This window comes from Oscarella lobularis, chromosome 14 (genome assembly GCF_947507565.1).
Source record: "Oscarella lobularis chromosome 14, ooOscLobu1.1, whole genome shotgun sequence".
In the NCBI taxonomy this organism is placed as follows: Eukaryota; Metazoa; Porifera; class Homoscleromorpha; order Homosclerophorida; family Oscarellidae; genus Oscarella; species Oscarella lobularis.
Window position 1 is genome coordinate 1,941,832 of NC_089188.1, and position 26,745 is coordinate 1,968,576.

Consider the following 26,745-nt stretch of genomic DNA (forward strand, 5'->3'; position numbering starts at 1 on the left):
TTACGTGACCGCGTTTAAACCTCCCAGGGAAAACCCTCGGGATGTTGTACCCTTGAAAAGTCAATTTACCCTAATACATCATTATCGTTAGAGAAACAAATTTTGATGAAGGATACCGTTCTCGTCATTTTTCGTACTTGAACACGACGTCATATTGTTTTCCACCTAGACGCTCGGCTAGCCACCGATTTTTCAATACGGCCAATTTGAGAGATTCGCAATTAAATTGAACGTCGAAATTCGTATAAACGGCTCTAAGGAGACAAAAAATCAAACCCCAGACGACACCCCATCACGAGCATCACCTTCCCATCCCCTCGAGAACGACTAAATCAACTCCGTGCTGCTTACACGCCTCGGCTAATCGAGAGTCAATCCTCCTGCACGCACACTCGAGAGTAATTCAAGTGGGGGAAGAAGCAATGCAAGGCCAAACAAACCTCAAGTCTAGACAAGGAGAAAGCGTGCCAGACTCCATAACCAGAAGCTGACCGGACCGATCCGCCGATCTGAATTCACGCGCGTAAACATTCGAAACGGAATGCAAACGAATTAGAAGAAGAGAACGCATACTCGATAATGGAACACTGGTTCTTCACGCGAAGCAGAAGAGCCTCTAATTCACTCGCAGTAACATTATTTACCGACGGAAACGAGATCGGTGACAGGATGACCTGACGGGAAACGGCAACGAAATCGCGCGTCAAATAATTATAATTTCGTTACGCAAACCTTCGTTCCTTTCCTAAGTAGTTCTCGTGCAAATGCCAGAACGCCGACGGCGATGTCGATTCCGCTATTGTCGACGAATATCAGAGCGCACGCGTGCGCCGGAGCGTCGCTTTCCATTCGACGAAGCCAATCGTCGAACGAATCGACGAGCCAAGGACGACGTTGAATTTTCGTCTTGGCTTCTTCGAACGTGAGCGGCTCGTCGCCGAACAAACTGGAGAATGAAAAGAATGCGAACTTTAGTGTTTATTTGTTTTGTCTTTTCGTCTCTGTCTGACTCGCTTCCTCGAGCGTCGCACGCGTTTCCGGCCAGGAGATTTTCTATAGCGCACAGATGACGCTGTTTCAGTTCCATTGCGTCCAGCTGACGAAAAACGTCGGGAATCTTGGTGATGGCCAACTCGGTATTTGCCCTCTTGATCTAAAAGAGGTGTACGCGACTTGTATATCCCATTGCCTATCCTTCATCAAGTTTTATTACCCTAACGAAGGGATCCGGAAAGGAGCATTCGGCTAAGCACTGCTGTCGTGCATCGAATAGACTTCCCACGGTCAGCGTGCCAAAAGCACTGAGAGATGACACGGTGACAAAGTGAGTGACAAAAGTTCTTTATTTACTTGGGTTCTTCGGTCAGTCGAGCGAGCTGCTTTTTGTGTTCGTCGACGAATTGCTGAGCTCTTGCGTAGACGTCATCGGACGAAAGTTGGCATGCAATGGCCAGATCGGCAACCTACGGAAAGTCACATACTTCTCCTTCGAAATGCTCAGTTCATTTACGTGAGATAGTGCTTCCATAAAACGCTGAATCCAGTGCTGACGCGCGCCTTTGTCTTCGCTTAGATTTATGAGATCTGGCATGTAAGAGCACTTTATCAAAGGCAAAGGGACTAGAGTCAATTCCATTCGATCCAGCTCAAGGACACCGTACTACGAAAATCGACGCACTGCACGCACGAAAGAGAGAAAACGATATCGGGTCTCACCGGAACAGGAGAGGGAGCTCGAGCAACCGGTTGATCATAGAAGCCAGAGCTACTGGCCAGATTCTCTGTCCACGAACCCAAGTCGACTACGGTAGAAAGAAAAACGTAAGCCCAAGTCCCAAGTGGATAAAAAACGCTACTTTCTTCTTCTTCAGCTCCTTTCAGAAAGGCCCCAACTGCTCCAAGATACCCTTCGTGTCTCAAAAACAACGCCTTGATTTCTCCCTAAATGCTATAGGTCATCGCGTGTCCACGTTTGCTTTTCTCTCTCACCTTTGACCAGTAGTTAATACCGAACGATATCGTACGCATTGTGACCGGGTGACCGCGAATAAAGAATCCGCCAAAATAGATCCGATCGAGATTATGCAGACGAGCATTCAAATACGCAATCTATAAACACAGATATATATATATATATAGGCTCAAGTTAAGTACTTATTGACTACAAAGCCACCTGGCCAATATCATTGCTAATCAAATGAAGCAAACTCTTCGCTTTGTCGGCGTCATCAAACCGTTCCGCTTGCGAGGAGAAGATAAAGTAGAGCAAATATTAAATATTTTCTATACCAGTGTCAATAGATTCTTTTGACGCTCTAGCTGCTTTTCCAAAGCTGCTTGCTGTGAGATCAGCGGCGAGGTTCATCTGCTCGTATGGGCCACCGTAAATGTCACTGACCTGAGAAGCATTCAAAGAATCAAAGGCAATGTAAAAAATCAGATAACTGCGTGCCAGCATATCAACGTTTTTGTGTTCACCGGACTCAGCTAAGTCAAGCAATTCGTCGAAACCCTAAGAAAAGGACATTGGATCCCCGCTCTATTACGAAACACGTTAACTAAAAGGACTTTTACTTTGGCTTTGGTGAGCAAAGAGCCAAGACCCCAAAAGGTTCCGCCTCCCATGCTTGTGCCACCGATTCTCCTATAGGAGTCTTCGGACTCGACTTTCAAAATGCTGACGCCCGATCCGATGTTGACGAGCAAATAAGGAAATATGTCCGGCTCAAGGGACTGGAACTGATAATGATGACTGGCGTCGCGTTGCCATATGAACGACTCGTTGGGAAGATGTTTTAGGAGAAAATTGCAGCCTTTGATCAGACACGCCATTTCGTCTTCCTTATCAACTCTAATAATTTAATTAATTAATTAATTAATTAAATCGAATTTTTGCAGCCAGACCTGAGACCAAGCTTTTCGGCCAGCAACTTTGTGTACTTGTGAGCACCGCCCCCTGCAAAATTAATTAATTAATTAAATTAAAGAATTGTGTCACACCTGTTGCTTTCAAAACGGATGTAGAAATTTTTGACTGATTCTTCGTAGGCGAATTATTTGTCGGCAAAAGACGACTCTGAATGAAATCCAAGCACGTTTCGATGTACTTTGTCTCGAACTTGATAAAATCTAATTTGGCTATGGGCGAATCGACTTCTTCCACTTCGTAAACCTAATGCCACGCCCGCGCACGATAAAATGTGTAGCACCTCACGTGACTTGCACCAATACCTCGCGAGGTTCGCCCGAGCCAGGAAACGTTCGCGTGCGCTTTCGTCTCACTTCGGAATAATAGGCCAACTTCGCTAGAGAACCGCCTGCGCGATAGAATCGTGCATTTTAGCGCGATTTTTCTCGAACGATCCCGCCCGTCGATCGAACCGATGTCGATGGCGAATCGTTTTGCGCTCGTCAGATTGCGAAAGGCGTGCAGCTGCGCGTCGGGAATGGGAATGCTGCTCAAATCGGCAGACATGATGACGTGCGCGCGTTTTTTTAGCGCACACTAGCGCGAAGTGTTTACGCACAGGATGTCGTCGAACTCGTCCTGTTCCTGGCCCGATCAACCCGGCCGTTGCGTATGCTGACGTAAAAGAGAGAGAACCATCGCTTGCACGTTCTTTTCTCAGGACGCAATTCTCGTCACGCGAAGAGTTACGGCCTCTCTTTCTATTGTCGGCTGGTGAGCGAATCTCCGTACGTTTTTTATGGGGGGTTGACTTTGATCTTGCAGCCTTTTCGTAATTGGAATTATCCTGCTGTTTCGAAAGTACAAATTCTTCGTGCAAGTAAGAATAAGTGGGTGTGACTCTACACCCCCATAATAGACTCGCTTTTAGCGCCTTATTCTGTGGCTAAGTTTGGCTTCGCTGTGCGATGCAATAGCCTATGCAATGGTAGGTAAATTTCTAATTAAAAAATTCGTTATGATTTTGTGTGTTTTTCTAAAAGGGTGACGTTCACGAGCGGGGCGATCCGTTTTGCATTTTTCAGGCCTTTTGGATGACCTACTTTGGTGCGTACATGTACCCGATTCAGATGTTTTTGGATAACGTCTATTTTTTTCTCTAGATTGGAGCGTTTTGCTCTGGGTCAGTTGCATCTGCTTCAATCTCTTCTGGAACGTTATAAAATTTAGAAAAACGAATCATCTCGAAGGGTCTGTCCACGGCGGCTAGGACGCGTTGTTATTATTAATACATTTATCTTAGAGTGTATCATGTCGTCTGTTGGGCGTTTCCTCTTCTCATGGCCTGCATTCCGTTTTCTCAAGGAAACACTTACGGTCCTGCTGGAGTGTGGTGGTGAGATATATTGTTACCTTTTTGAAACGTTAATTATATATGTCTTTGTGCGTGTAGTTGGATTTCTGAAGGCTACGATCACATGAGATTTGGCGTGTAGGAGAAAGGCTTACGCTGTCCCTTTGCTGAGGTAGAAAATTATGTCAATTTTTAGGTGGTATGGGCCACTGTTTGCCATACTTTTCATCATGATATCCGTTTACATTTACATCATCATAGTCATTAACAAGAGGGTAAAAGCAAAAGAGAGAACAGACACGGGAAAGTGGAATGCATGTCTACTGTAATTAGGCTAAGATGTGGACTGGCACTTACGACCCTGAAGCAGAGAGACGAAAGGCAAGGCGAGAAATATTCTCATTTGTCAACTTATGTATCTTCCTGTAGGCGCTTCTAAAAGAGGACGTCAAACCGTTGAGAATCTATCCTTTCGTTTATCTCGCCCTCAACGTATTTCCGCTTATTAATCGGTATAAGACGTAACCTTCGGTGATAAAAATGCCTGGATGAATTTTCTCTAGGATTCAAAACGCAGCGAGCAAGGGAGACAAAGACAATCCGATATTCGCACTGGCCCTTCTTCACGCCCTATCATCTCCACTTCAAGGCAACACACTATCTATCTAGATGCTTTAGTAATTGAGACTTTTCGTTTCTTCCCCCCTCACAGGTGCTTTGAATGCCATCGTCTTTGGACTGGACAAAGAAACGGTTTCGAAGCTCAATTGGGTCCAATTTAAGGTGCGTTTTCTCTCGAAACGTTTTTTAGAATTGAACCCCATCTAAGGCCGCTCTAACGCGAAACCGCGGTGACGTGAAAATCTACGAGCCAGCCCGAAAGCCGGTGATAGACGCCAGTGATTCAAGCGACTCAACAAATTAATAAATTTCGTTCAGTCACAAAAAACACACACACACACACACGCAAGTTTTTTCCCCGCCTAGTTACGTTTCTTCCTCTCGTCACTTCTTTTCTCCCCGTTCGCTTCGATAACAATACTATGAACTGTTTGAGGCATGCGTAGAATTAATTTCGTAAGCGCCGCGTAGAGTTTTCCAATTGTCATTACACACGCCGTCATGATTATGATGAGAATCGCTCTGTAGTAGTGTCCTCCTATAGGATCCGACGGCATCGGACATAGCACGCAATTCAAATTGACGTAAGTCAACTAAAAGACAAAACGTACCACCAAACGTACAATTATTTTTGTATATATGTACTTCTGCTATTGGATGGAGAAAGTGGTGGTGATAGTGACCAAACGCTAGTAAGCCAACGCGAGCCCACGACCAGTCAAAAAGACTTTCGACAGACAAAGGCCCTTTTAAAAAGATAGAGATTGAGGCTAGGAACCCGTTTATCTATCCTCACCCCAGAGATAAATAATATAGGCAGGGACGCAAAGAATCAATACGTGCTGTATCCAGTAAATTGGTATTTCACCTGGAAGCTAAAGCCCCGCCCACGAAAATTAATCGTTGTAAGAATTGCGAAAAACTGTCATTACTTCTCTTGTATTGGTTACAGAGAAAAGAACAGCGATTAGGGCCCCAAACAGATTATGCAGCATCACCCTAAGAAACTCCTTAGAAAGGGCAATGATACTCATCTGCACCGCCCCCTACCTCAATACAGCTGCATTCCATTTAGACGGTCTTACGCACAATAAATAGATCTAAACACATCAATTATGACGTGTTTTGTTTTTCACCTGTTTTCGCTCACTTGAATCACGGTGACAGCGTGGCAGGGATTGAGCACGAATAATAATTGTCTGGTGACAATCTTATAGGTCAGTTCCATGCCAAAGACCAAGCAAAGTGACACCAATGCGATTTTTTTTCCAACTCCGCCCACTTCGTCTTCTCGCCGGCGCATTTTTTCGACGGCTTCGCTTCTTATTGGCGTCAGCGTTCGATACGTCCACACGTAGAGCAGAGTCGAGTAGAAGATGACTAGAACGGCTTCGGCGATTTTGATTGAGAGCGGTAGATGGCGTTGGCATTCGGGTCCTCCCACGCCGGGAATGCTCGGATCTAGGCCGCCGTACAGAACGTCTGCGATGAGCTCGTGGAAGGAGTGCGGAGCTTCGCCGGTCATACGCTTCTCACTTGCGCTTGCCATGCTCGTAAGGCTAACGTACGCTAAAAACAGTTCCAATAGCTCGTTGTCTTCGCCTTCTGAAGCCTCGCGCGGCTATGCTAGCAGTAGCAGGGTAGCAAGACTATGATATTGGGTAACTGGGCGCATGCAGGGACCGAGGGAACTCTAAAAGTCGAGAGGAAATTGTGCGAAAGAGACGACGTTGCGAACTTTTCCTTGAATACTGTGCGGTCGTTCGAACAGTATTCCTCCCTTGGTCGTATCGTCGCGCATGGGAAACGGAACAAAGTCCGAATAGCCTCCGCTGAGAGGCCCCGGCGACACGACCAACGTCGTTTTTGTCCACGTCTCGCAGTCGTCACCACTCACGCGAATCGTCAAGTTTTCTCGACTCGTCGTCGACGCGGGATTCGCGAAATAGATACGCCTCCCGATTCGAACGATGGACGCTTCGCATACCGACGAAATGAGAGTCGGATCGAAGCGAATCGGACTCCACGTCTCTCCGCCGTTGTTGCTCACCGACGTGGCGCGGCACTTGCACGTCACATTCAGATGTCGCGTTCTCATGTTGAGAAGAAGCGAACCGTTGGTGAGTTCGACGATTTGGGGTTCGTCGACGTAGGCTAGCGGGGTCGAACTCGCGGTGAACTTCGATCCGTGATCGTCTGTAAACCAGACAAGATCTTCTGTGTATCCGCCGTAGTGACCGGCGAAAACGAGGCGACCCGCGTACGGCGCCTAGAAAAACATAGGCAATATGTATAGTACTACTGTAATGCATACACAGAACTTAGACTATATCTACACACGTACCATTGTCATTTGCGTTGCTCCGCCTGGCCCCGGTAGCAGGCCGGCGTACCGACCCAAAACGCTGCTTATGTTTTTAGGTGGCATATTCCACGATTCTCCCTCATCGGACGACGTCAGAATCCAGTTGTCTTGACCGGGATCGCACGTTCGGGCCGTGTCTTCGTTGGTGACGTAAGCAATCAACGTCGTATTCGTCGCAAAATCGAAGACCGGTTGAGGATTGCCAACGACCATGTGAGAATCGTCCAAACCAATAGGTAGCTTCTAGTATATCGATAGATTCTATACGTGTACCTACTAACTATTGATATTCCTTGCCTGGAGGTCTTGCCACGATCTTCCAGAATCTTTGCTTCGTTTCATCACGAGTACCTTTCTCATGCAATCGCTGCTCGAAACAATTCGTCCTTCGGCGAAAGCGAGAAGGTCGCCGTTACTTGTTTGAATGATCGCCGGAATGCGATAGGTATTGATGCCGGCGTCGCCCGATACGAATACGTCGACGATGGTAAGATTGTTTTCGCACGAATTGAGTAGTTGAGCCAGCGGTCCATGTGAGGGGCAGAATGCATTGTCGCGGTCGGTTGTGCATCCCCACACCGAGTCATTTTTGTATGCTGCACGGGCGTAGTTTGGTTTGCTGCAGTGGTAATGGGCCTCGTTCTTGCACCAGGCGTTGAGCTCTATTTGACATCGTGGTGACGCTGATTGGAGGTTTTTGGGCAGGCGAAACTGCGACGAGTAGAAGTCGTCTTCCGTCCAGTTATCATCTGTACGAGCGCTTTTGGTTAGCGAAAATGTCAACGTGAGAAAGCAAAGGAGGCGGAGCTTTTCCATGAGTACAGTACAAAAGGGGAGTGGCCGGTTGCCTAGCACGCCAGGTGGGTAGACGGAATTAATAAATCGAATGCTATTTTGTTCCAGAACACCGTGACGACAAATTGAAAACCGGTATGTATGATTGGATCAATGAAGGCTAGTACAGTAGTATCAGTGACGGTGACCTGCCTTCTGTCTGTTTTAGGTAAAATCTAAAAGAGTCCCTTTGGGCGAAACGTTGACGGGCGCGCGCGATTTCTCCCAAACACAAGGTGCATAATTTATAATTTGGTTTCCTGTGCAATCATCTTAGACCGACGTGAGATGAATTAGGATGCAATACCTCTGTCTAAGTCAGCTAAAGAAGAGTAAGAAGCTGGCCATTCCTGTGCGCTAAGCAACTCTTTTTGAGGTATATCTTATTCATTTCCCCGCATCAATTGTTTTGTCGTGTAGTCGTTCCCCCAATCCGACGAGGCAGACGCAGCCATCCCTCTGTGGCCAAGAGCGATAAATAGGCCGTACCTCTGCAGAGGCTATAGAGCGCCTCCCCGTGTAAGGCAGGGCACTGGCGGGTAATGACAGTGACGCCCCTTGGAATTGCACCTGTGAGTGGACTGACATCCCAGCTGCCACTTTCACAGTCCAAGGCTCGGAGCCAGGAGGTTAAACGGGCTCACCCTCCGCGGGGGAGTATGGAGTGACCCCATGAGCCCTTGGCTCATAGCAGGTGCCCACCTGGCCTTACCCGTTTGGGCGAGGGGGCGGATGGAGGAGAGGGAAGACTCTGCTTGTTTTCGCTTTGAACATCCGGGACTTTTTCAAATTTTTATTTAATTTTTTGTTAAAAAAAGACACGTGCATGCACGCGAGCGCGGCTCGGCAAACGCTAACGCACGTTTTCTCTTTACCACAAGACGTGAAAACGCGCGTTATATTGTCTGCATCAGGAGGGGCCTTGAACGCATAGGTGCGTTACAAAGCCCCGAGCGTGCGTGCGTATTATGCGCCTAATACAAATTATAAAAAAGGCTACGAAAAAGAGACCACTCTATACAAAAATACTACAACTACAAAAGAAAACTGAAAAGTCGTCTTCATCATGTCTTCAGCTTCGTTCTGAATAGCCACAAAAACAGCACCGAGACGCGTAGAAGAATGCCATATTCCTGCCTGAAACACATGCTAGAATTTAGCGCGATTTATTGAACAGAGACGTTCCTTACCTTCCCGCTTCTGAATTTCCATTGTGTCTATTGGCACTGCAAAAGAAATCACAACAATACCATTCCACGCAGTCTCCTAAAGCATTCAACCTAATGAGGCATATCAATATAATATGTTATGCAAAAAAAGGCTCTCTAATTTTATTGAACCCAATTACCTTCCAATCCATTGACCTAAAACATGTGTTACTCTATATCATTTATATGTTAAATAAATTAAACCTAGATTACCTCAAAATCCATTGACCTAAAATATGCCTATATTCTAATCAACCTAGATTACCTCCCAATCCATTGACCTAAAACACGGGTTACATTGTACAACTAGACTCTAAATCAACCTAGATTACCTCACACAATCCATTGACCTAAAATATGCCTATATTCTAATCAACCTAGATTACCTTACACAATCCACTGACCTAAAATATGCATCTATTCAAACCTAAATTACCTGAAAATCCATTGAAATGGTCTAACCGGGGGTGGCGGCTGCCAGCTAAGCACGTTTGGGGAAAGGAGCTACAACCTATACTAAACCTCTAACCGCCCTACCTACTGACAGCCGCCCTAAACCCTAATGCAGGGGCACGGACCCGTGCACACTATCGTAGTAATGCAAACCGAGTACGAATTAGTCTCTACGTGTCGTCCCGCTACGCTCCCCGTCACGTACACATGTGAAGCTTCATGCGCTGCCCGTGCCACCAGCCCCCACTCTGAACCCCAACCCGCCCTCGATTACACAGTCGGAAACCAGCCTAGTGTTTAGATTCGTTCGGAAATCGTCTATGCTCAAAGCGCGGGCAGTGGCACGCCAGCCAATCGGCGTTCGTGTACGTGACGAAGAACCCCGCCCCCTAAGTGCATGCCTACACCGCCAGGGGCCCCCAAAGGGAAACCTCAATAATTCGTTGATTTTCGTCTGCGCTACCCTTGGCAGACCGCGTCGGAGTGTAGGCGCTCCGCCGCTGTTATAGCGGGGAGAGTATGTGACGCCCGTGCCGTTTCGCTTCTAAAAGGCGAAGTGGTGAGGTATCGAATTACGTGAAAGAGTAGGCGTCGCTTACGCTTTGAGCACGGCGTCGAAGCGTGCTTCTTCGTCGATGCGAGAACCACGGTGCCAGCAGTCTAAAAGAACGCAGAAATATAGGCACTGCATATCTAAAACGAGAGGAACTCGGGTGTGCACGCGTGCGGTACACGCGTCGAAGGGAGGAGGGGGGTCCCGCGGCGCGTGGAAGGCACACAATTGGCGAGCGCTTCTAGTAAACGTCGACGTTAATGGTATGCGAGGACGCGCGAATGCATACGGCTCGGGATTGCTTGTTAGCGAGTGGATGCGCGCGCTTGAAGGGAGAGATTGTCCGCCACGTGGCGGGGGAAAAAGATCGCGAGGCAGTGAGAAAAGCAGGGCCGGAGGGCCGGAGCTGGTCGAAAAACATGCTGGCGTCTTTTGCTTCTCGCGAGGTATGTTTGTCGCGCGGCAGCAGTCGGCTGGCGAGAGATCGCCAGACGCATTCGGAATGGCGCCTTGTGCTTACCTATTGGCTTTGCTGTCGTGGTTGAGAGCCTCGCCGCTCGGCAGGGGCTCGTTCTCGTGGTCCTCAGCCCAGATGCATCCTGCCTGTTGCTCTAGCCAGAGGAGAATGCGCCGTGAGGCCGTCACCTGCCCATTACCCGGACATGGACATCATGTGACTTGCGGTACAAAGTCAGCACACGCTTTACATTCAAACATGTATTCGAAATGTTTAAAAAATGAGTTATAAGCTCTTTGATTTGCAAAAGTTACAGCGCATTTTCATCCTCATCGTTGCCAATACTCCCTTGCTGTCTAACGTACTCAAATTCTTCTCGAATTACCCGAGCAATTTGCTCTTCGTCCGTCGACCATCGGTAACGTTTGTGACTGGCCATCATCAACGGTACGCAGCACTCGTCTTCAGTCGAAAGCAAAATGGGGATGACCTTTCTGTTAATTTTCCGGTCAATGTAAGTGCGACGCAAAAACTCACAGCATTCACAAACCACCTGATCGTCAAAACCACGTGCTGTCGGCCTCTCGTCGGATTCAAAAAGATCGTGTATTTCCTTATTGCAAACAAGCAGAATGTAATCGGCTTGACAAACTTTTTCCTGCACCCAAGCTAGCGTGGCTTTGCCCTCAAAGCCTTCCTTACAATTTTCTATGCCGGATGCTTCGATTCCCCACTTCTGTAGCAACTGAATTACAATCTGACGACACGTCAAGGAGAATTGCGGATCTCGCGTTCCATAAATAACGAAGACTCTCCGAACGTAGCGATTTTGAATTACATTATGTACAGCGCTCTTAGAAGAAACTTCAAAATCCCCAAGGAATTTCACGTCGTCTTCGGTCCCATCAAATTCAAGAAACGACTCAACAGATTTCTCTGACGAAGACGACAACGTTTCATCCATAGCAACATTAACACTAGTACTACTATCGGACTTTGACTGTCGTTTGCACATCTTTCTTCTTATTACAACAACGCAAATCAGTACTAGTGCAGCAAAGCCGCTCACTAGCACTGCAACCAGTGTAACTTTATGCTGAGGTTCACCAGTGGCGCTAAATACACTTGAAGGAGTCTCAGATACGCCGGATGAATCTGAACCAGTGAAAACGGTCGGTGGCATAGAACTACTAGTAGCTGACGTCGTTTCTTGGGACACTAAATTTCTTATAAATACATTGCACACAATTCAGTATTTAAATTCATCTACCAGTTTGTTTCGGTGTGGTGGGAGCAATCGTAGCTAGAGGAGCAGACTTGAATTCATTAATTGGCCTTTATAAGAACAAGGTACCAACCACGTGGAGGAAAATGCATTGTTAGAAAGCTTTGATAAAAAAAATCGTTCGGAAGAGGAAGCGCCGAGAGCTGTATTGCAAACAAATCTAAAGCTACGCTATACGTAATAAGTAACTAGGATACATACTTTATAAGTGTGGATAGACGCCGAGCTAAACAGGTGCCCTTTGAATTGATAATCCGACTTGTAAAAATCCTCTACCGAAAGGACGCAAGCGTTCTACATTCAGCAGCAGTCTTAGAATTGCAATGCTTTCTCCAATGCAATCTCACCGCTTTTGGATCACGAATTCTAATGCACATCGATGACACACCCTCGTCAACTAAGACGTTCAGTATCAGATAGAAACCGCGGGGAGCAGTCCCGTCTACAACGAGAGACCGTCATTAAAAACAAATGACGTCAGAGAACCTCTGTTACCAGAGCCCTAAATAAATCATGATTTATTTAGGGCTCTGTCTGTTACTTTCAGGAACCGGAACGGTCTTCCAAGTAAAAGTTATAGCTGAGATCGATCGACGAGAAGTGATCTTGGGCGTTATTCGATAGCTGACATTCCGCAACGGTATATCAGCCGTCATAGACGAAACCGCGCACGTCGAATCGCACGGGTCTAGAGAGTCGCGTGAGACTAAGTTACCCATCGCGACGCGATATGCCCCACCGTTCAGATAGGAAAAGTCGATGGTCGCGTTGCATCTTTTTGGATTGAGAGACAAATCTGCGCGCATGACGCTACTAAATACACAATAGGATGTTGCCTGTAACGAAAATCACCTTCATGACACGCCCTGCGCTCCTTCCGACTGCTTATCGCACGACAGCGAGCCTCGCATCGCTTGCGAATGTTCTAAGTACGAAATCCGCGATTACGAAGCCCCCGAAAGGGAATCGACCCTTCGGACCGGAATGACGTTTTCCTGTTTCCGTTCGACGCTTTTTCTCTCGCACGAGTCGACGCACGAAGAAGCGACGCCGCCGCTCGCGACGACAACGTCCAGAAGACAGAAAACAATTACCGTATTGTAAGAGAAAGGCATGTTTGGTTGCGGACGAAAGAAATGCAAAACAACTACGAAGCCCCGACCGTAAAGACTAATCTAATAACTTGTCGACGTTGCTGATTGGACAGAGGGTATACGGCGGTTGTCCTGTCAAAAAGAGCGCGAGCTCCTCCTGCTGCTCGACGAGCTCATTCCAAACGAAAACCAATCCCAAGGGAGGCGGAACGTACCGACGATGAGCGTCGTCGAGAACCACGCCTACCCACTTGCTTTTCGGCTGTTCGCCGCCGCCAATGACGTCCGATTCGATGCAGGCGAGCGCGGCGCCCGAGACGCCGCGTCGCGCGCTGCGATTTTCCCACTCCTCGTGCAAATGACGACAGCAGACGAAGAGAATGCGATCGGCATCGCGAAATCGATCGCGAACGTACTCCCAGGTGTCCGTGTAGTGCGCATATTCGTCCGAGCTCGCGTCGACGCCCCAAAACTGGCGAAGACGAACGACGAGAGCGCGCGCCGCTTTGCAGACGGTCGCGTCGCGTTTCGAATACACAACGAAGGTCTTGACGTCGCTAGGCAACTTCGCTACGGGTTTGGGTTCGGCTCCGCGTCCCGGAATCGGTAAGAGGCCCGTGTCTTCGGAGCCCGACGTTTTCCGCTTTGCGATACGTTTTCGCCTTCGAATGGCTATTGCGAGTGCGATGAGAACGATCGCACATACTCCGCCGCCGCCGCAGGCGGATAATACAGCGGCGACGGTATTCGAGTTTTTCGTGACCACGGGCGGTTTCTCTTCTACTTTCTTTATATCGGTGCAACTCCACTCGCTGTGACCATTGCCGCCTCGAACGCGATGCGGATCGACCTCCGTTCGCACCTAAACGGAGACTTCTCTGAGGCTCTTTTCAGACTGCACGGATTGTATATGCTCGTACGCATGCTTTCTTGAAACGTGAATCGTCGCGCGGAATCCGTTTCAGTGTGCACCACGTGGCGTTCGTTTCGCACTAAAATGCCGATTTATTTATTTATTTATTTATTTATTCATAGGCCCTGTCGTTTTTTTACGTAATATTCGCAGTCCGTAGAAAGACTCACATCGCCGGCAATTGCGCAGACCGTGTAACGAGGATCGCCTTGCGAGAACGTCGGCGTCCACGTAACGTTGACGTCGTTGAGTGCCGCCACGCGCGATTGATTGTAGATCAGAGCGGTTACGTCATCGGGTGCGGAAGGAGCTGGAAATAAGAGCGTGAAACTAAAAGAACGCTAATAGCTACTAGTACGTCGTGCCAACTCACTTTCAAGGCAGGAGTCCAGGATGCAATCTTTGGAACAAGGAAACGTACAATATCATCGTTAGTTAGAGTGTTCGATAAAAGTCTTACCCTGCCGCTTTAGAGGTATTTGCAGTGGAGCTGGAGACAAGCTCCTGTTAAGTGGAACTGGATATGCGTCAATCTGAGTCTTCGGGTTAGAACTGATCACTCTTGGAGCCCCACGAGATCCCCCACCTTGAGTCGGTACACATCGTCATAGCGGAGAACGTCTCCCTTTTCAAAAGACGACGAAATGTCTTCATTTGCGAGAATGCAAGAATACTATAAACCCAACGCAATCACACGTACTGTACACATCACAATGGACCGTAGACTCACCGTAGGAGATGACGACGGTTTCAGCCACGGCACCAACAGCAAACAGAACAAGTTCTGACTATAGTCGGACGATCGAACTTGAATCCTATAAGCGAGCACGTCCCCAGAAGCTAAAAACACCAATACTCTCACGATAATTATTAGTCAGCATTTCCTTACGTTGCTCAGAACGCCATATAATGAAGCGAGCGCGAACCATTCCCCCCTTGCTTTCAGTCAGGAACGCGTTCACGGAGGTATGAGAAGGCGGAGACGGCGTCCGAACGGCGTTATCCGTCACGCCGAGAGAAGGACACTCTTCACAAAAAACACCCGTCATTCCCGGAAGTGAATGGGAGACTGCTGCCGCGCTTTCATTCACCGCCTTGGAAGACAAGCCACGACGCCGTCGGATCGCCGTCCTTGCAGTCGATCAGAAAACCGGTTCCGTTTCGAATCACGTAATCGCTCAAGATATCGGCGCCCACTAGATGGAGCAGAGAAAAGAGGACTCGATCTGCGTTTTCCCTCTCAGTCTACAGTATACCTCGAATGCCGTTTTCTTGAATCGTGTCGTTGAACGCGTAGGGACGAGTTCCGGTGCTCGTTGAGTTTGGACGCGGCGTCGCGCAGCGTCCCATGCATTTGAGCGCCGAAAGCGCCGATTCCTATACATAGGAAAGCGACGAACGGCGTCCGCGAGGAATTATAGTCAAATAGGAAATCGAAAGAATAGCAAAATACCGGCAATTCGTCGCGGCAGACGTCGTGACAATCTCTCGCCGTTGTCAGTTGAATGAGAATGAGAAAGAGCGCGAGAACGGAGATACGATAGCGGAACGCCGGCAGCGGAGGCATGGCGTCACGCGCGGCGCGGGAGAGACGGATAGAACGCGTACGTGCGACGTCCTCTTCGCCTTGCGCAATGGCATGACAACATAGGAAAAGAAAACATATATAAGGCAAAACAGTTACGTCACCGTGGTCCCCCTCCGTTAAAATTGAAAAAGGTAGGAATTCGATTTCCGTATCAGTTCCTCGTTTTCGACCAGAGGATGATGCAAGACAACGTCCAACAATACCAATTCGTCCCACGAACCAGGATTTCCTTGTGCAAAACGTTGAGAGAAGTCGGGTGCAATAGAAAAGGCCGGCGGGCTAGTTCTAGAAATCTGCAAGCCAAATGAAAAAAACAGGAAATTGTTTTGAGAGTCAAATTAATTAAATTACTAAACAATTCCGTTCATTTTGTCGTCCTCGTCGTCGTCGTCCGTACGTCTTTTCATTCTCGGCCGAGTTACCGGATTCTTATAGTATAGACTGATCTCATTGATGCGAGCGACGAGCCGCTCCTGTCCCTCGGGCTCGTTCCACACGAAAACGCGCACATCTTTCAACGACTCGAGCACGTGCTCGCGATCGCTCGACTTCATGACGACGGGAACGCATTTCTTTTTCCAGCCTAAATGGTTCAAGAGCACCAACGCCGCCATGGCAACGGGATCGTCGCTACTCGCCACGCTCTGACAATCGCGTTGCCTATCGAGAGCCTTCAGCTCTTTGCTACAGACGAAAATAATCCACTTGGCGTCCTCGAATTTCTCTCTGACGTAGCGCATGACGTCGTGGCTGCCGACGTCGTGGTCTTCCGACGACGCGTCGATTGCGTATTGCGTTCGAAGGTCGCAGACGAAACGACGGGCCGAGTGCGCGAGGACGCCGTCTCGTTGCGAGTATACGACGAAGACGACGGCTTGACGTCGACTGTGACGTATCTCGTTCGACGGCATGAGCGGATGGGTTTGAACGTTCGTTTCGCTCAACGAGCCTGCGTATAAAATACGTTTTCTTTCTGTCGCGCGATTCGACGAACGAGACTTACACGGCGGGCGTCGGCACCGTTTGACGATACACGCCACCACGACCCCAACTGCAATTAGAAATAGGATAGACGACACGCTAACGGATGCGATGACCGCCAGTATGTTTGCGTGACTCTTTGACGAAGACGCGGGATCTAAGTTAAAGAATTCTGCTTATTCGAATAACGGACTTCCTTGTGCATCTCCCAAATAGCTATCGGCTCTGAAAGCGTACTGACAAAATCAATTGGGAGATACTGCGACGACTACAACCTAATGCAGACTGAGCGGGTTTCGTAGGTGTGACGTAAGGTTCTTCTCTGACTCGTTGGAACAGGAAATACTAGTCATCAAACTAATTTTCACTATGTGTACGACTTTAGCCTGGCCTATGCTATTCGGAAGATGCGCGAACACGGAACTAACTTGCAGGCGGTTGAGTGGACGACAAACGAGAAAAGGAAGAGGATGATGTTCTTGGGGAACGACTGGTTGAAGATTGCGTCGAGGTTTTCACGGGAGCGGATGACGGATGCGAGAAAGGCGAGCGAGGTACGCGTATGCCATCACTAAAGGGGCTTGATCCACTACCGTCCTGTGCACGCGTACTATCCGCATTATAGGATCGCACCTAGACGCGAAAAAAGGAAATTGTAAGGAGGAGACCCGGACGAGTAAAATTTTCGCTCACGCTTACCCGTACAGTGTAGACCTCGTCGACGGAGAGATCCAACATGAGACACCAAGTCCGAGCATTCTGAAAAAACGGCGCAAGCTACTTAGAAGGTGCGCTACAATCCCCCAACACAACTACTGTACCTCTGCCTGGCAATGATACACATTCAGCTTCGTTTGAACATAGAAGTACACCATAGAATATTTCACGTGATCCATTGGGCCGTCAGACGTCCAACTAATGTTCACGTCTATTCTCCCGGCGCTTTTGCTCGTGATGACGTATTTCAGATTGGTCGGCGTCGGAGGATCTGAGCATAGGGGTATTGGTTCATATAGAAACGAACACCGGAATGATTTTCTCACTTGGCCAATAATAGTTCGGTTTATCTGCAAAAAAAATCGTAAAATCGAATTGAAAAATAAATTCAGCACGACTCACTTTCCCGCCAGATCATCTTCGCCATTCTCCTCGGAGGTTGGGGGTCATTACAGCTATCAAATGGCAAGGCGCTGACCTACGAATACGTATCATAGAGAAAACGCTCGCGCAACGCAGTATAACCATGATTTCATATTCGTGATTGACTCGCCACTCCATTAGTCCATACGCTTTCAGAAGGTCAGAAGAAATCGTGCATGACCCCTAACGTAAACAACGCAAAATAAAACAATTCCATCGTAAAAAAAGAAAAAAAATCCCAACTCACTTGAGCCCCAGACACTAAAATGCAAAGAACTACGTCATTGTAACCGTCAGTGATTCGAAATCTGATAGTTTTATCACCACCTGGAGTGAAAATTTGCAGGAAAAACATCTATTTAGAGTCGCCTCTCTATAGAACGTGTCGCACTTGGGGTCCATCGGAACAAAGCTCTCAACGTGCCAGAATGATTATCCATTCCAACACCGAGATCCTCCTTCGACGGCGGAGTCTTCTCGTCGCAACTCGAATTCGTCGCGACATCGTCGTTGTAGCCCCACGTCCAACATTCTTAATTAATTAATTAATTAATTAATTAATTAAAAATCGAAATTTCTTTTCTTCGTGAAACTACGATATACCGTCTGCGAAAAGTTGCGACGACGGACATTCGGAAGGCGAAGTCGCGAATAAACGCCCACTATCTGCATACGTAGCCACGTCGACGTCATAACGAAGAAACCAAAAAAAGCGGTATTTACCGTCGCACGTCCTACACCGGTTTTCGTTGCTTTTCGAAGCTGCGTTTGTCGTCGGGCACGTCGTTGCGCATCGCAGCAGCGCGTCTCGCTGCGACTGGCGTAGAATTTATCTCGGTTAGGAGGCGAAAAGAAAGGCGAGCTGTGCTTGCCTTCGCTGAGTTGCAGTCGCCGCTGCAGTTCGAGACGGACGCGTTCGATGAAGCTAGCACGGCGAGAATGAAGCAAACACGGAAAATCGCTGCACCCATCTTTACGGGGTCACGGAGGCGTCACAGCGTTGCAGTACGCGTGCGCAGTAACCTCACCATATATGGAACAGAGAGAATAATTGCAATTGCATCGGTTCTTAATTGAAAACCAACTGACTTGTAGATATCGGTTGTCAAAATTTCAAAAAATAAACTGGTATGAATTAGTAAACTTTTCGACACCTATTTCGTCTTCAACTACTTTAGATATATCGTACAGTAGTAGAAGTCAATAGCAAAGCAATGAAGTCGGCATAGGAAGCACGCAAACCTATTTTAGTGCTTGCGGATGCCGAGCGGATATGACGTAGAGGAGTTTGCACGCGTAGACGTGAGAAATGGGCTCCGCATTTCTGGTACACTTCGCGGTAATAGGCATAACCTCTATTAAAAATGCACAACGAAAGTGAAAGGCTGCCTTACGCGTAGGCTCGGGAACCGCACTATGGCTCAAGGTACACGAGGACGCATTCGTACCGGAAATTATTACAAAACGTGTTGGGAATTATCCTGATGGAACGACGACTTGCGGTACAAATTTTCGACGAAGCAGGAGGCGGAGAAAGGCTCTCAGAAAGCCATCGCCTCGGGTCCGCATGGTCCCACCTACGTTCTTCTGGTTATCGGCAAGCCCCTTTCGTCACGCATGAAGCACTCCCACGAGAACGAGAGAAGAATAAAAGGGAGACGAACTTCACTTCTCATACAACTCATAGGAGAAGAAGAAGACGAAGACGATGACGACTGGAATTCTACTGACTCTTCTATCGGTTCGTCTCGAATACATCTAGAAAAACCGACTCAATTTCACTTATAGGTGACCTTGCTTCCCTTGTCGACTCAAGGAGCTTCGTTGGGCTCGACTTCCATCTGTACCAAAAAGTCGACAGTCGAACTCAATGCCCTATTGAAAAACATAACGGCGCAAGTAAAATGCTTCGAAGAACAAGACCACGTCGTCGAGACGACCGAAGACCCGCTGCATCCTCCGTCTGGCGTAGCATCGGCATTTACGGTGAATGCCAGCAACGGACACCTGTGTCCGTATTCCATTTACACGACGACAGACATGACGCGTTGGCCCAGTCAAATTTTCCAAGCGAAGATGCCTCGCGTGTATGAGAACTGCTTGGGGGGGTACGGACGGTGCAAATACATCGGATATTCGAAAACAATATTGCGAAGACAAGGATGCAGTAACGGGGAAGAGGTGTGGGAAGAGGAGAGGCTATGGGTCAAATTGGGAACCTATTGCCATGTGACGGCGGACGAAGAGACGAAACTGCTCCTCAAGATAATTAACTAAACACATCGCGCACAATTTCTCGGAAGAAATAAGTTTATAGTTTTTTGCATGCAAAAGAAAAATATTTTTGTAGTAATTTGATGTACGTTTTTATAATGGTTTACCGAATGGGACAATGATCCATTGACAAGACGCTCCTGGGGCTTTTGTCGGCCGTTTTCTTCGCCGTCCGGCGTTGTGGCTGAAAGCACTTCCACACGCGAAGGGTCTCATCAGCGCCGAGCGACGCGAGACAAGCGCGATCGGGACTCAAAGCGATGTGAAGAACGCGTTCGGTGTGACCCGTCAATTCGGCGACTTTCGTCATCTTCGGATACTTCCATATAGTGACCTGATTCTCGGTGAAACCGTGAGCGGAGACGAGCTCGCGATGATCCGAAGACCAAACCAAGCCACAGACCTAAAAATAAAAGTAGACGATGGGCCCCCCGCGTGCAAAGATTCCGCCGTATTCTCACCTGCGATTTCGTATCGACGCTGCCTAGACATTGCCCGGACGCCCCATTCCAAAACTTGATACACCGATCCGCCGTTCCGGCACCGCTAGCCAAAAGAGACGACTGCCACGGACACCAGGCCAACGGCTGAGAAAACAACATTAATTAACAAATCGACGAGTTGCTACTACCAGTGGAGTGCATCTCTACCTTAACCGCGGCTTGGTGTTCACTCATCGTGTGCAGCAAGCTGACGTTAGCGATGTCGCGTCCGCACCATATATTGATTTGGTTATCGTTGCCGCCGCTCGCGAGGTAGCGCCCATTGTTCGACCAGCTCAAGCCGCACAGTTCGCCCGCGTGAGCACCGGCAAAGCAACCGACGTACGACTCGGCGACTCGGACGTCGTGCATGTACAAATCTCCGAGTCTCGATCCACTGTAGTAGTAGTAGTAGTACGAGAGTCAATATATCGGTGAGCACGCGCTAGATTAAAATAACCTGGCCAAGATAGGTCCGTTCCATCGTAGAGCTGCCACCCGACTCCTGTGACATCCCAGAGTGCGCACTTGCTTCTGCTTGGTCACGTCCCACAGCTATATAGAATACAACGTAATAATTTTATAAAAATCTCACAGTCTCTAGTTGTACCAGGATTTTTCCCTGGCTGCTTCCTATGCCGAGATATCTTCCGAAATCGTCGAAAGCCAATGATGAGCCGTATACGTCGGACTCCTCGGCTTCTCGTGAGAAATCAAAGATTTCAGTCGATTTCGACGTCTCGGCGTTCCACAGATAAATCACGTTGTCGAGAGCAATACTGATGACGTTCGTAGAACTCCAATCCAAAATGTTTAGATCTACGACAAAGGAACTTAGGACGAAGTGGAGTCCTTATTGACTATGAAATTATTTACAGTAGTCGTCTCTGAGATCGGGAGCGTCGAGCGTTCTCTCCGCTTTCTTAGGAATGTGACGAGAAGAGGACGTTTTCATCAGACGCGATTTCGTCACGGAATGCAGAAACGTACATTTTTCTAAAAAAAGATATTCCCTAATTACGAGTAATTAAAAACGCCCATAAACATTTATCAATCAACGAAGGGGGCCCCCCACGTACGTGTCCCAAATTTACCTTTTGGATTGACTCTCTGTCCTGTGTAGCACATGATTTTCGTTTCTGTTGGAACTCCAAAGTGCTTTTCGACGTGCCGCTGAAAATCGGTTTTCGGCTCTCGCTTCTTATCGACTTCCCTCGTTTTCTCGGCGATTTCGTCATCTTCCGCTTCGAGCAACAAGTAGCTGTTGAGCTCGGTGATCGTCGAGCGACGATCGGGTATGAAACGATCGCGGTAGATCTCCGAGGGTTTTCGCGGCGTTTTCGAGTTCTTGCGCGAGCGCGGGACCCGGTTTTCGGATCGAGTTGAAGGCTTGCGAAGTTTCGTTGCTCGTACGCGCGGGGAATATTGAGACATCAGGCTTCGGCTTTTCAAATCGACTGGGGTTGCCGCTTGGGCCATGGCGAGACACGTCAAGACCCAGCCGAAGGCGATTGGCTGATCGGCCAAACCCCGGATAGGCACTCCTCTTCGACGACGTCCCGCGCTTTACATTCACTTTACATCATATAGTGCAAATTTTTCATATTGTGTTACTACGTGAAGCAAAGACGTTTTAGACTCTCGCAAAGTTGATGCAAATGAGATCTTGAGCTCTCTAGCGCGCGCCCAATTTCGCCACGTCACGTCACGCGATAGCACATTTGCTCGTGTACAATGGCCCATACAGTACGTCCTCGCAAAAGATCTCACCCGAACAATCAGGACGACACTCCAGACGCCAAACGACGCTGGATGACTCCAATTCCTGTATCTAGTCCGGCCGTTATGTGGATCGACGGAAATGACGCCGAAAATCCGCCAAGACCGCCCCGAAGAGAGACCCGCCTCACACTAGAAGAAGCGGCAAACGTTCAACCAGGTACGAGTAGCAATTTCGAAGCTAAAATCGACTCGCAAAGCACTGTTTTCGAAGGAGAAAGACCCGTGAGAGTTTATTCGGACGGCATCTACGATTTGTTTCACCAGGGTCACGCTAGAGCTCTCATGCAGGCAAAAGCGGCGTTTCCCAACGTCTATCTCCTTGTAGGAAGTAAGGAAAGAAAAAGTTTTGTTTGATTAATTAAAAGTGAATTATACAGTATATGCCGGTGATATTTCTTTATATAAAAGTAGTTTAATGATCTAGTTATTTTTTTCAAAGGGGACAGATATTTAATCCTATACATGTAAAAATAATTTTAATTTTTTTCGCAGTCTGTAGTGACGAATTGACGCACAAGCTCAAAGGAAGGACAGTAATGACGGCGGCACAGCGTTACGATGCTGTCAGCCACTGCCGTTACGTGGATGAAATAGTACCAAATGCTCCGTGGGTATTAGATGACGAATTTCTCGACAAACACAGGGCAAGATCAAACAATTGGCGTTCATTTCATTATTTATTTATTTATTGTCTTCTTGCTAGATTGACTTCGTTGCTCACGACGCTTTGCCGTACGCTTCTCCAGGGGTAGAAGACGGCTATAAGTCTATCAAGGACGCCGGAATGTTTCTTGCAACGCAACGAACGCAGGGAATTTCAACGTCCGATCTCATCTGTCAAATTGTGAGAGACTACGACGATTACGTTCGTCGCAATTTGGCGCGTGGGTACACGCGACAGGAACTGAACGTCGGCTTCATGAAAGTAAAATCAAAATGAATTTTAAACGGGGAAGGGGGGGACGCGGTTTGCTATATTGGGTACGGTACACAGGAAAAGGAGATAAAGATGAAGGACAGACTGGGAAAGCTGAAGAAAAAGATCACGGAAATGCCGGCGAAGGCGCAGGAAAAGTGGACCAAGTTCGAAGACAAGTCGTACGAGATGCTCGACAAGTGGGAGAACAAATCGAGGGACTTTATACATGGATTTCTCAGAATGTTTTCACGCGACGGGGCCATTGTACGGTGTCGCGAGAAACGTTTATATCTCTTTTTGTCTAAGTTCTTGTGCTCTTTAGTCTGGAATTCTAAAGAGTGGCAAAGAGTTTGTTCGAGATGCTTTTGATGCCATCAAATCGCCAGAACGGGAAGAGGAAGAGGACAACGTTCCGGAAGACGAGACAAATTCTAGCACTCCTAGTCCTTCGACTAGCTATTCGGACTGACCGTTTTCATATGTATCACTGTGACTACGATTATTTGGTTACTATTATTATTATTAGTATGAATATTAGAATTCGTATTTTTGCTATCACGTGTGCGTGTCCAGGCGCAGGGAGAGGACGTAAGAATTCATTTTATGAACTGAAATAGTAGTGATGCAGAGGAAATGCACAACAAGGCAGACAGGCAGGCGAGAGTGCACTCATTCATCTATACTAGGAGAACTTGAACAGAAGAGAGATGAGAGACGAACAGCCATACGGAACAACAGGAAAAAATTTTCAAATCAAAAAACCGCCCGCTCATTTAAACTTGGGAAACTCCGCTTTGGCCTTGGAGAAAATCGAATGGCGCAATAGAATTGAAAGGAGCAATAAAAATGAGACAACGCTATACCTGAAATTAGGAACTTTTACCCTGGCGAAAAGAAGAATAGCTTGAATAAGCTGAACTAGAAGCATCTGCAACCAAAGCCTCGGTAGAATTGACGTACCAAAGAATAGAGCCCCCCCAATAGTATGTACCTCTCTCGCCTCCAACGAAACCAAACCGAATTGGCTCGCGCGTATTCTCCGTCGACGACCGTGCCTTGACTGAGGAGGCCCCTGAGCTACTGGTTCCACCCTCATAGGACTTCTCCAAGGACTGGGAAGACCAATAGGACGGCGTAACGCCCGACGATGCTAAAACGCGCGAGCTCGCCGCTGACGAGCCAGCATAGGAAGACCCAGCGAGGGAAGTCGACTTTGGCTGGTAAGCCTCAGCGTAGGAGCTGCGAGCTAAAGACGCCGATGATTGGACGTCGGTCGAGCGAGCACCGCCGCTAAGGCGCAGAGAAGCCGCCGTGGACGTTGGATAGACTCGCGGATCTGCGAGAGTCGTCGAATTATACTGAGTCGACGTCGAATCAGCGGAAAGCCTAGTACCGTAAGCGCTACCGGCAAGAGCACTGAGCGATGGACTCGGTGTAGATTGAGAGGCGGACGCGACCGCTCTGGTTGCGCCAGAGGAATAGATCTGAGGCCGAGTTGGCGAGTAGCCTTCATAGACATCGGACGGCCGATTGGTGACGGAAGACCGAATCTGGGAAGCAACGCCGCTATCACGTTCTGCAGGCTGCTCATACTGGTATGAGCGCGACGTCGTGCGTTGCTGCGACGGCACTTGCTGCTGTTGCTGTTGCTGCTGCTGCGGAGAATAGTCGGCAACGGCGGCTCTAGATGAAGGCGGCGGAGACCAGCGAGACGACAATCTAGACTTCGCGGCGGCGTAATCGGACGTCGTCGCCGCCGTCACAGCCTGGTCCCACGCGCTCGAAGGCTTTGTGACGGCAGTAGCAGGCTTCGCTTGAGACGATTGCAATTCGTTTCCCAAACGCCTACTTCGCAGGCTGGCAATCATCAGCGCGGAATCGACGCTGCTGCTGTTGGCGGGGGCGCTTCTCGTACGCGGATCCGCTGAGCGGTAATAGGAGTTACCTGTCTGAGTCTCGCGCTGGCGATAGTCACCCCAGTCCTGATCTTGACTATGAGAGTATTGGGACACCGCCGCCGCCACAGCCGCCGCCGCTGCAGCCGCCGCCGCAGGAGTTTGTCTGCTGGATAATGAGGACGATGAAAGTTTGTAGGCGTCTTGCCTATTTGCTGCAGGTGGCTGTGCGCTTGGCAACTTCTTCATCATAGCTGCCTGACCATAGACGTCTGTTCCTTCCTCTTGATAATACTTTCTCTTCTTGGGAACGTATTCGCTCTCCTTTGCTGCTGCCGCCGCGGCGGGGGTATAATCGAATGCAGGAGGGGCTTGTCGTACTGGCAGTTGTTGACGCGAATACGACTGCTGCTGGACTTGTTGCTGAGGCTGTTGCCGTCTCGTAGCGTCGTAGCGCGAATTGTCGGGCGACTCGTGAGAAAAGCGTCCCTGGACAAAGTCGTCCATCACGTAAGGATCTTCGTCGACAGATATACGCCTATAGGGAACGTCATCGTCTGACTGACGCGATTGTTGCTGCTGATGATGATGATGGAACTGCGACTGATGCTGTTGTTGTTGTTGTTGTTGCTGAGAATCGTGACTCATTCTGTATTGATCTTGGTGGTGATGTGGTTGCGGCAACGGTTTTGAATGAATTTGCTGATGGAACGCTTTGAACTGATCGACTTCTCTCCTCGCCGTCAAATGATACCGATAGTCGTCTTTTCCGTAGTCTCCTTGAATGGGAGCTGGAGCGCCCCAATCGTCATACGAATGCTGTTGCTGTTGACGATGATGATTCGGGAATTCGGCTCCCCTAGAATTCGCTCCCGAAAAGGGGCCCCCGCCGTCGTCGCTTTCTCGATTCCACCGACTTTCTCTTCGACGCGGAGGCGGCGGCGGCGGCGGCGCCGCCGCCACACCCGCCCGATCGTCTTCCCACGCTCTTCTCCTCGGATTTCTCTCGTGCTCTCTGTATCGTCGCCCGTCGTCGCCGCCGCCGCCATACGCGTCCCACGCCCCCTCGCTTTCGTCATAGCCGTCCCCCGCCCATTCGCGTCTTCTGTCGCGACCGCGCCCCCAACCGCCGCGTTCCCCGTGCGGACTACGCGATCGCGATCGATGATGTCGATGATGATAATAGCCGCCCGGCGATCGACGACCGCGATAGTGCTCCTTTTCGTGCTCGCTTTTCGCCATTTGAACGGTCAATCGACGACCGTTTAGGATCTATCGCGTTTTTCACGGTTTCCCTCGAAGGGGCGCTCGATGTGTGTTTTTTTTTCTTCTTACCGTATGTTGCAGCGCGTTGATCGCGTCTTCGGCCGCTTTCGTATTGCGAAACGTAACGAAACCGTAGCTCTTGAATCCCGTCTGCTTGTCCTCGATGAGGAGAACTGCGAAAAAAGGCGCGACGCGTCGAGCGTCGGCACGCGCGACGAATCGGGTTTACCGTCGATAATCTCGCCGTAGTCCTGAAAGGCTCTCCGAAGCGTTTCGTCGCTCACGACGTTGCCCAAATTGCCGACGAATACCTTCTTGATAGCCATCTAAAGGCGACGTCCCTGAACTCGTACGATTCCGATTTTCGTTCCAA

The 26,745-nt window shown here is 48.7% G+C and overlaps 10 protein-coding genes and 2 long non-coding RNA genes across 16 annotated transcripts; 4 read left to right on the forward strand and 8 right to left on the reverse strand.

The window, feature by feature from the left end:
* Nucleotides 1–13: 13 nt before the first annotated feature.
* On the reverse strand, nucleotides 14–3,498 carry LOC136195441 (4'-phosphopantetheine phosphatase-like). 2 transcript variants are annotated; one of them, XM_065984767.1, is made up of 21 exons: nucleotides 3,382–3,498; nucleotides 3,232–3,317; nucleotides 3,001–3,172; nucleotides 2,905–2,956; nucleotides 2,575–2,851; nucleotides 2,453–2,512; nucleotides 2,290–2,398; nucleotides 2,174–2,241; nucleotides 1,990–2,109; nucleotides 1,857–1,941; nucleotides 1,717–1,802; nucleotides 1,511–1,660; nucleotides 1,351–1,463; nucleotides 1,214–1,301; nucleotides 1,011–1,153; nucleotides 733–946; nucleotides 574–674; nucleotides 441–509; nucleotides 306–380; nucleotides 117–254; nucleotides 14–70 (listed from the first exon to the last, which is right to left on the reverse strand). In XM_065984767.1, exons 1-20 carry the CDS (start codon nucleotides 3,473–3,475, stop codon nucleotides 125–127), a joined length of 2,292 nt encoding a protein of 763 aa, XP_065840839.1. In that variant the 5' UTR covers nucleotides 3,476–3,498; the 3' UTR covers nucleotides 14–70; nucleotides 117–124. The 2 variants fall into 2 exon arrangements, with proteins under 2 accessions (XP_065840839.1, XP_065840838.1); XM_065984766.1 differs by having other exon boundaries at nucleotides 14–254.
* On the forward strand, nucleotides 1,228–2,055 carry LOC136195455 (uncharacterized). The gene is made up of 3 exons (XR_010671907.1): nucleotides 1,228–1,510; nucleotides 1,574–1,821; nucleotides 1,872–2,055. It is a non-coding gene; the product is annotated as an uncharacterized lncRNA (long non-coding RNA).
* LOC136195451 (cyclic AMP receptor-like protein A) lies at nucleotides 3,498–5,391 on the forward strand. The gene is made up of 14 exons (XM_065984779.1): nucleotides 3,498–3,578; nucleotides 3,630–3,682; nucleotides 3,734–3,788; nucleotides 3,840–3,896; nucleotides 3,952–4,015; nucleotides 4,072–4,159; nucleotides 4,212–4,304; nucleotides 4,362–4,400; nucleotides 4,459–4,537; nucleotides 4,596–4,643; nucleotides 4,692–4,774; nucleotides 4,826–4,911; nucleotides 4,975–5,045; nucleotides 5,092–5,391. Exons 1-14 carry the CDS (start codon nucleotides 3,531–3,533, stop codon nucleotides 5,185–5,187), a joined length of 960 nt encoding a protein of 319 aa, XP_065840851.1. The 5' UTR covers nucleotides 3,498–3,530; the 3' UTR covers nucleotides 5,188–5,391.
* Nucleotides 5,176–6,502, reverse strand: LOC136195452 (transmembrane protein 164-like). The gene is made up of 6 exons (XM_065984780.1): nucleotides 6,034–6,502; nucleotides 5,934–5,983; nucleotides 5,816–5,882; nucleotides 5,680–5,758; nucleotides 5,529–5,629; nucleotides 5,176–5,476 (listed from the first exon to the last, which is right to left on the reverse strand). The coding sequence occupies exons 1-6, from the start codon at nucleotides 6,430–6,432 to the stop codon at nucleotides 5,246–5,248; spliced, it is 927 nt and encodes a 308-aa protein (XP_065840852.1). The 5' UTR covers nucleotides 6,433–6,502; the 3' UTR covers nucleotides 5,176–5,245.
* LOC136195454 (uncharacterized) lies at nucleotides 6,476–8,953 on the forward strand. Of its 2 annotated transcripts, none has more exons than XR_010671905.1 (3): nucleotides 6,476–7,003; nucleotides 7,305–7,735; nucleotides 7,901–8,953. It is a non-coding gene; the product is annotated as an uncharacterized lncRNA (long non-coding RNA). The 2 variants fall into 2 exon arrangements; XR_010671906.1 differs by having other exon boundaries at nucleotides 7,954–8,952.
* Nucleotides 6,566–8,074, reverse strand: LOC136195446 (sialidase-1-like). The gene is made up of 3 exons (XM_065984774.1): nucleotides 7,546–8,074; nucleotides 7,228–7,491; nucleotides 6,566–7,152 (listed from the first exon to the last, which is right to left on the reverse strand). The coding sequence occupies exons 1-3, from the start codon at nucleotides 8,062–8,064 to the stop codon at nucleotides 6,577–6,579; spliced, it is 1,359 nt and encodes a 452-aa protein (XP_065840846.1). The 5' UTR covers nucleotides 8,065–8,074; the 3' UTR covers nucleotides 6,566–6,576.
* Nucleotides 8,954–10,998: 2,045 nt separating the features above from the next.
* Nucleotides 10,999–13,155, reverse strand: LOC136195445 (uncharacterized). Its single transcript, XM_065984772.1, has 9 exons — nucleotides 13,019–13,155; nucleotides 12,891–12,963; nucleotides 12,778–12,834; nucleotides 12,580–12,726; nucleotides 12,386–12,480; nucleotides 12,240–12,332; nucleotides 12,112–12,181; nucleotides 12,024–12,056; nucleotides 10,999–11,971 (listed from the first exon to the last, which is right to left on the reverse strand). The coding sequence occupies exons 1-9, from the start codon at nucleotides 13,151–13,153 to the stop codon at nucleotides 11,064–11,066; spliced, it is 1,611 nt and encodes a 536-aa protein (XP_065840844.1). The 5' UTR covers nucleotides 13,154–13,155; the 3' UTR covers nucleotides 10,999–11,063.
* LOC136195443 (uncharacterized) lies at nucleotides 13,135–15,719 on the reverse strand. The gene is made up of 11 exons (XM_065984770.1): nucleotides 15,499–15,719; nucleotides 15,302–15,422; nucleotides 15,137–15,241; nucleotides 14,935–15,072; nucleotides 14,776–14,885; nucleotides 14,632–14,718; nucleotides 14,506–14,578; nucleotides 14,419–14,445; nucleotides 14,186–14,355; nucleotides 14,053–14,124; nucleotides 13,135–13,994 (listed from the first exon to the last, which is right to left on the reverse strand). Exons 1-11 carry the CDS (start codon nucleotides 15,610–15,612, stop codon nucleotides 13,209–13,211), a joined length of 1,803 nt encoding a protein of 600 aa, XP_065840842.1. The 5' UTR covers nucleotides 15,613–15,719; the 3' UTR covers nucleotides 13,135–13,208.
* A 120-nt stretch (nucleotides 15,720–15,839) lies between these two features.
* LOC136195442 (uncharacterized) lies at nucleotides 15,840–18,742 on the reverse strand. Of its 2 annotated transcripts, XM_065984769.1 has the most exons (14): nucleotides 18,627–18,742; nucleotides 18,478–18,571; nucleotides 18,358–18,420; nucleotides 18,146–18,286; nucleotides 18,002–18,081; nucleotides 17,857–17,937; nucleotides 17,734–17,809; nucleotides 17,658–17,681; nucleotides 17,436–17,602; nucleotides 17,314–17,373; nucleotides 17,043–17,247; nucleotides 16,637–16,771; nucleotides 15,985–16,582; nucleotides 15,840–15,926 (listed from the first exon to the last, which is right to left on the reverse strand). In XM_065984769.1, coding segments are annotated over exons 1-14 (1,824 nt in total). In that variant the 5' UTR covers nucleotides 18,726–18,742; the 3' UTR covers nucleotides 15,840–15,925. The 2 variants fall into 2 exon arrangements, with proteins under 2 accessions (XP_065840841.1, XP_065840840.1); XM_065984768.1 differs by having other exon boundaries at nucleotides 15,914–16,582.
* A 1,266-nt stretch (nucleotides 18,743–20,008) lies between these two features.
* Nucleotides 20,009–22,172, reverse strand: LOC136195745 (cell division cycle protein 20 homolog). Its single transcript, XM_065985191.1, has 7 exons — nucleotides 21,605–22,172; nucleotides 21,387–21,506; nucleotides 21,121–21,329; nucleotides 20,971–21,065; nucleotides 20,679–20,907; nucleotides 20,490–20,615; nucleotides 20,009–20,431 (listed from the first exon to the last, which is right to left on the reverse strand). Exons 1-7 carry the CDS (start codon nucleotides 21,987–21,989, stop codon nucleotides 20,132–20,134), a joined length of 1,464 nt encoding a protein of 487 aa, XP_065841263.1. The 5' UTR covers nucleotides 21,990–22,172; the 3' UTR covers nucleotides 20,009–20,131.
* Nucleotides 22,173–22,199: 27 nt separating this feature from the next.
* Nucleotides 22,200–23,769, forward strand: LOC136195750 (choline-phosphate cytidylyltransferase A-like). The gene is made up of 6 exons (XM_065985197.1): nucleotides 22,200–22,449; nucleotides 22,504–22,620; nucleotides 22,785–22,936; nucleotides 22,996–23,217; nucleotides 23,287–23,475; nucleotides 23,534–23,769. Exons 1-6 carry the CDS (start codon nucleotides 22,245–22,247, stop codon nucleotides 23,678–23,680), a joined length of 1,032 nt encoding a protein of 343 aa, XP_065841269.1. The 5' UTR covers nucleotides 22,200–22,244; the 3' UTR covers nucleotides 23,681–23,769.
* A 27-nt stretch (nucleotides 23,770–23,796) lies between these two features.
* Nucleotides 23,797–26,744, reverse strand: LOC136195739 (uncharacterized). Of its 2 annotated transcripts, XM_065985181.1 has the most exons (6): nucleotides 26,602–26,744; nucleotides 26,442–26,545; nucleotides 24,605–26,378; nucleotides 24,203–24,547; nucleotides 24,075–24,139; nucleotides 23,797–24,010 (listed from the first exon to the last, which is right to left on the reverse strand). In XM_065985181.1, the coding sequence occupies exons 1-5, from the start codon at nucleotides 26,696–26,698 to the stop codon at nucleotides 24,081–24,083; spliced, it is 2,379 nt and encodes a 792-aa protein (XP_065841253.1). In that variant the 5' UTR covers nucleotides 26,699–26,744; the 3' UTR covers nucleotides 23,797–24,010; nucleotides 24,075–24,080. The 2 variants fall into 2 exon arrangements, with proteins under 2 accessions (XP_065841253.1, XP_065841252.1); XM_065985180.1 differs by having other exon boundaries at nucleotides 24,203–26,378.
* Between the last annotated feature and the right edge of the window lies 1 nt (nucleotide 26,745).

Excerpts from the sequence above, each read along its gene's own strand:
- LOC136195452 (XM_065984780.1), bottom strand. The coding sequence starts at position 6,432 with ATGGCAAGCGCAAGTGAGAAGCGTATGACCGGCGAAGCTCCGCACTCC. Across the intron at positions 5,759-5,815 it reads CTGTAACCAATACAAGAGAA|CTTCCAGGTGAAATACCAAT; the intron begins GTAATGACAGTT and ends GCGGGGCTTTAG. Across the intron at positions 5,477-5,528 it reads TTCTCCATCCAATAGCAGAA|TTGACTTACGTCAATTTGAA; the intron begins GTACATATATAC and ends TTTGTCTTTTAG.
- LOC136195750 (XM_065985197.1), top strand. The coding sequence starts at position 22,245 with ATGGCCCATACAGTACGTCCTCGCAAAAGATCTCACCCGAACAATCAG. Across the intron at positions 22,621-22,784 it reads CGTCTATCTCCTTGTAGGAA|TCTGTAGTGACGAATTGACG; the intron begins GTAAGGAAAGAA and ends TTTTTTTCGCAG. Across the intron at positions 22,937-22,995 it reads AATTTCTCGACAAACACAGG|ATTGACTTCGTTGCTCACGA; the intron begins GCAAGATCAAAC and ends TCTTCTTGCTAG.
- LOC136195445 (XM_065984772.1), bottom strand. The coding sequence starts at position 13,153 with ATGCCTTTCTCTTACAATACGGTAATTGTTTTCTGTCTTCTGGACGTT. Across the intron at positions 12,727-12,777 it reads CGACTTTTCCTATCTGAACG|ACCCGTGCGATTCGACGTGC; the intron begins GTGGGGCATATC and ends GCGACTCTCTAG. Across the intron at positions 12,057-12,111 it reads AATGCATTTTCCTCCACGTG|CTACGATTGCTCCCACCACA; the intron begins GTTGGTACCTTG and ends CTGCTCCTCTAG.
- LOC136195745 (XM_065985191.1), bottom strand. The coding sequence starts at position 21,989 with ATGGCCCAAGCGGCAACCCCAGTCGATTTGAAAAGCCGAAGCCTGATG. Across the intron at positions 20,908-20,970 it reads AACGGACCTATCTTGGCCAG|TGGATCGAGACTCGGAGATT; the intron begins GTTATTTTAATC and ends CTACTACTACAG. Across the intron at positions 20,432-20,489 it reads GCGTCGATACGAAATCGCAG|GTCTGTGGCTTGGTTTGGTC; the intron begins GTGAGAATACGG and ends TTTTATTTTTAG.
- LOC136195441 (XM_065984767.1), bottom strand. The coding sequence starts at position 3,475 with ATGTCTGCCGATTTGAGCAGCATTCCCATTCCCGACGCGCAGCTGCAC. Across the intron at positions 2,242-2,289 it reads AAAAGAATCTATTGACACTG|CGGAACGGTTTGATGACGCC; the intron begins GTATAGAAAATA and ends TCTCCTCGCAAG. Across the intron at positions 1,803-1,856 it reads AGGAGCTGAAGAAGAAGAAA|TCGACTTGGGTTCGTGGACA; the intron begins GTAGCGTTTTTT and ends TTTCTACCGTAG.
- LOC136195443 (XM_065984770.1), bottom strand. The coding sequence starts at position 15,612 with ATGCCTCCGCTGCCGGCGTTCCGCTATCGTATCTCCGTTCTCGCGCTC. Across the intron at positions 14,719-14,775 it reads AACCGTCGTCATCTCCTACG|TATTCTTGCATTCTCGCAAA; the intron begins GTGAGTCTACGG and ends TTGGGTTTATAG. Across the intron at positions 13,995-14,052 it reads CACGTTTCAAGAAAGCATGC|GTGCGAACGGAGGTCGATCC; the intron begins GTACGAGCATAT and ends GTCTCCGTTTAG.
- LOC136195451 (XM_065984779.1), top strand. The coding sequence starts at position 3,531 with ATGTCGTCGAACTCGTCCTGTTCCTGGCCCGATCAACCCGGCCGTTGC. Across the intron at positions 4,644-4,691 it reads CTGAAGCAGAGAGACGAAAG|GCGCTTCTAAAAGAGGACGT; the intron begins GCAAGGCGAGAA and ends ATCTTCCTGTAG. Across the intron at positions 4,912-4,974 it reads CCTATCATCTCCACTTCAAG|GTGCTTTGAATGCCATCGTC; the intron begins GCAACACACTAT and ends CCCCCCTCACAG.
- LOC136195442 (XM_065984769.1), bottom strand. The coding sequence starts at position 18,725 with ATGGGTGCAGCGATTTTCCGTGTTTGCTTCATTCTCGCCGTGCTAGCT. Across the intron at positions 17,603-17,657 it reads ACCGAACTATTATTGGCCAA|ATCCTCCGACGCCGACCAAT; the intron begins GTGAGAAAATCA and ends CCCTATGCTCAG. Across the intron at positions 17,374-17,435 it reads TGTATCATTGCCAGGCAGAG|AATGCTCGGACTTGGTGTCT; the intron begins GTACAGTAGTTG and ends CCGTTTTTTCAG.
- LOC136195739 (XM_065985180.1), bottom strand. The coding sequence starts at position 26,698 with ATGGCTATCAAGAAGGTATTCGTCGGCAATTTGGGCAACGTCGTGAGC. Across the intron at positions 26,546-26,601 it reads CTACGGCGAGATTATCGACG|TTCTCCTCATCGAGGACAAG; the intron begins GTAAACCCGATT and ends CTTTTTTCGCAG. Across the intron at positions 24,140-24,202 it reads TTTCGTTGGAGGCGAGAGAG|ATGCTTCTAGTTCAGCTTAT; the intron begins GTACATACTATT and ends CTTTGGTTGCAG.
- LOC136195446 (XM_065984774.1), bottom strand. The coding sequence starts at position 8,064 with ATGGAAAAGCTCCGCCTCCTTTGCTTTCTCACGTTGACATTTTCGCTA. Across the intron at positions 7,492-7,545 it reads GATCGTGGCAAGACCTCCAG|AAGCTACCTATTGGTTTGGA; the intron begins GCAAGGAATATC and ends TCGATATACTAG. Across the intron at positions 7,153-7,227 it reads GAGCAACGCAAATGACAATG|GCGCCGTACGCGGGTCGCCT; the intron begins GTACGTGTGTAG and ends ATGTTTTTCTAG.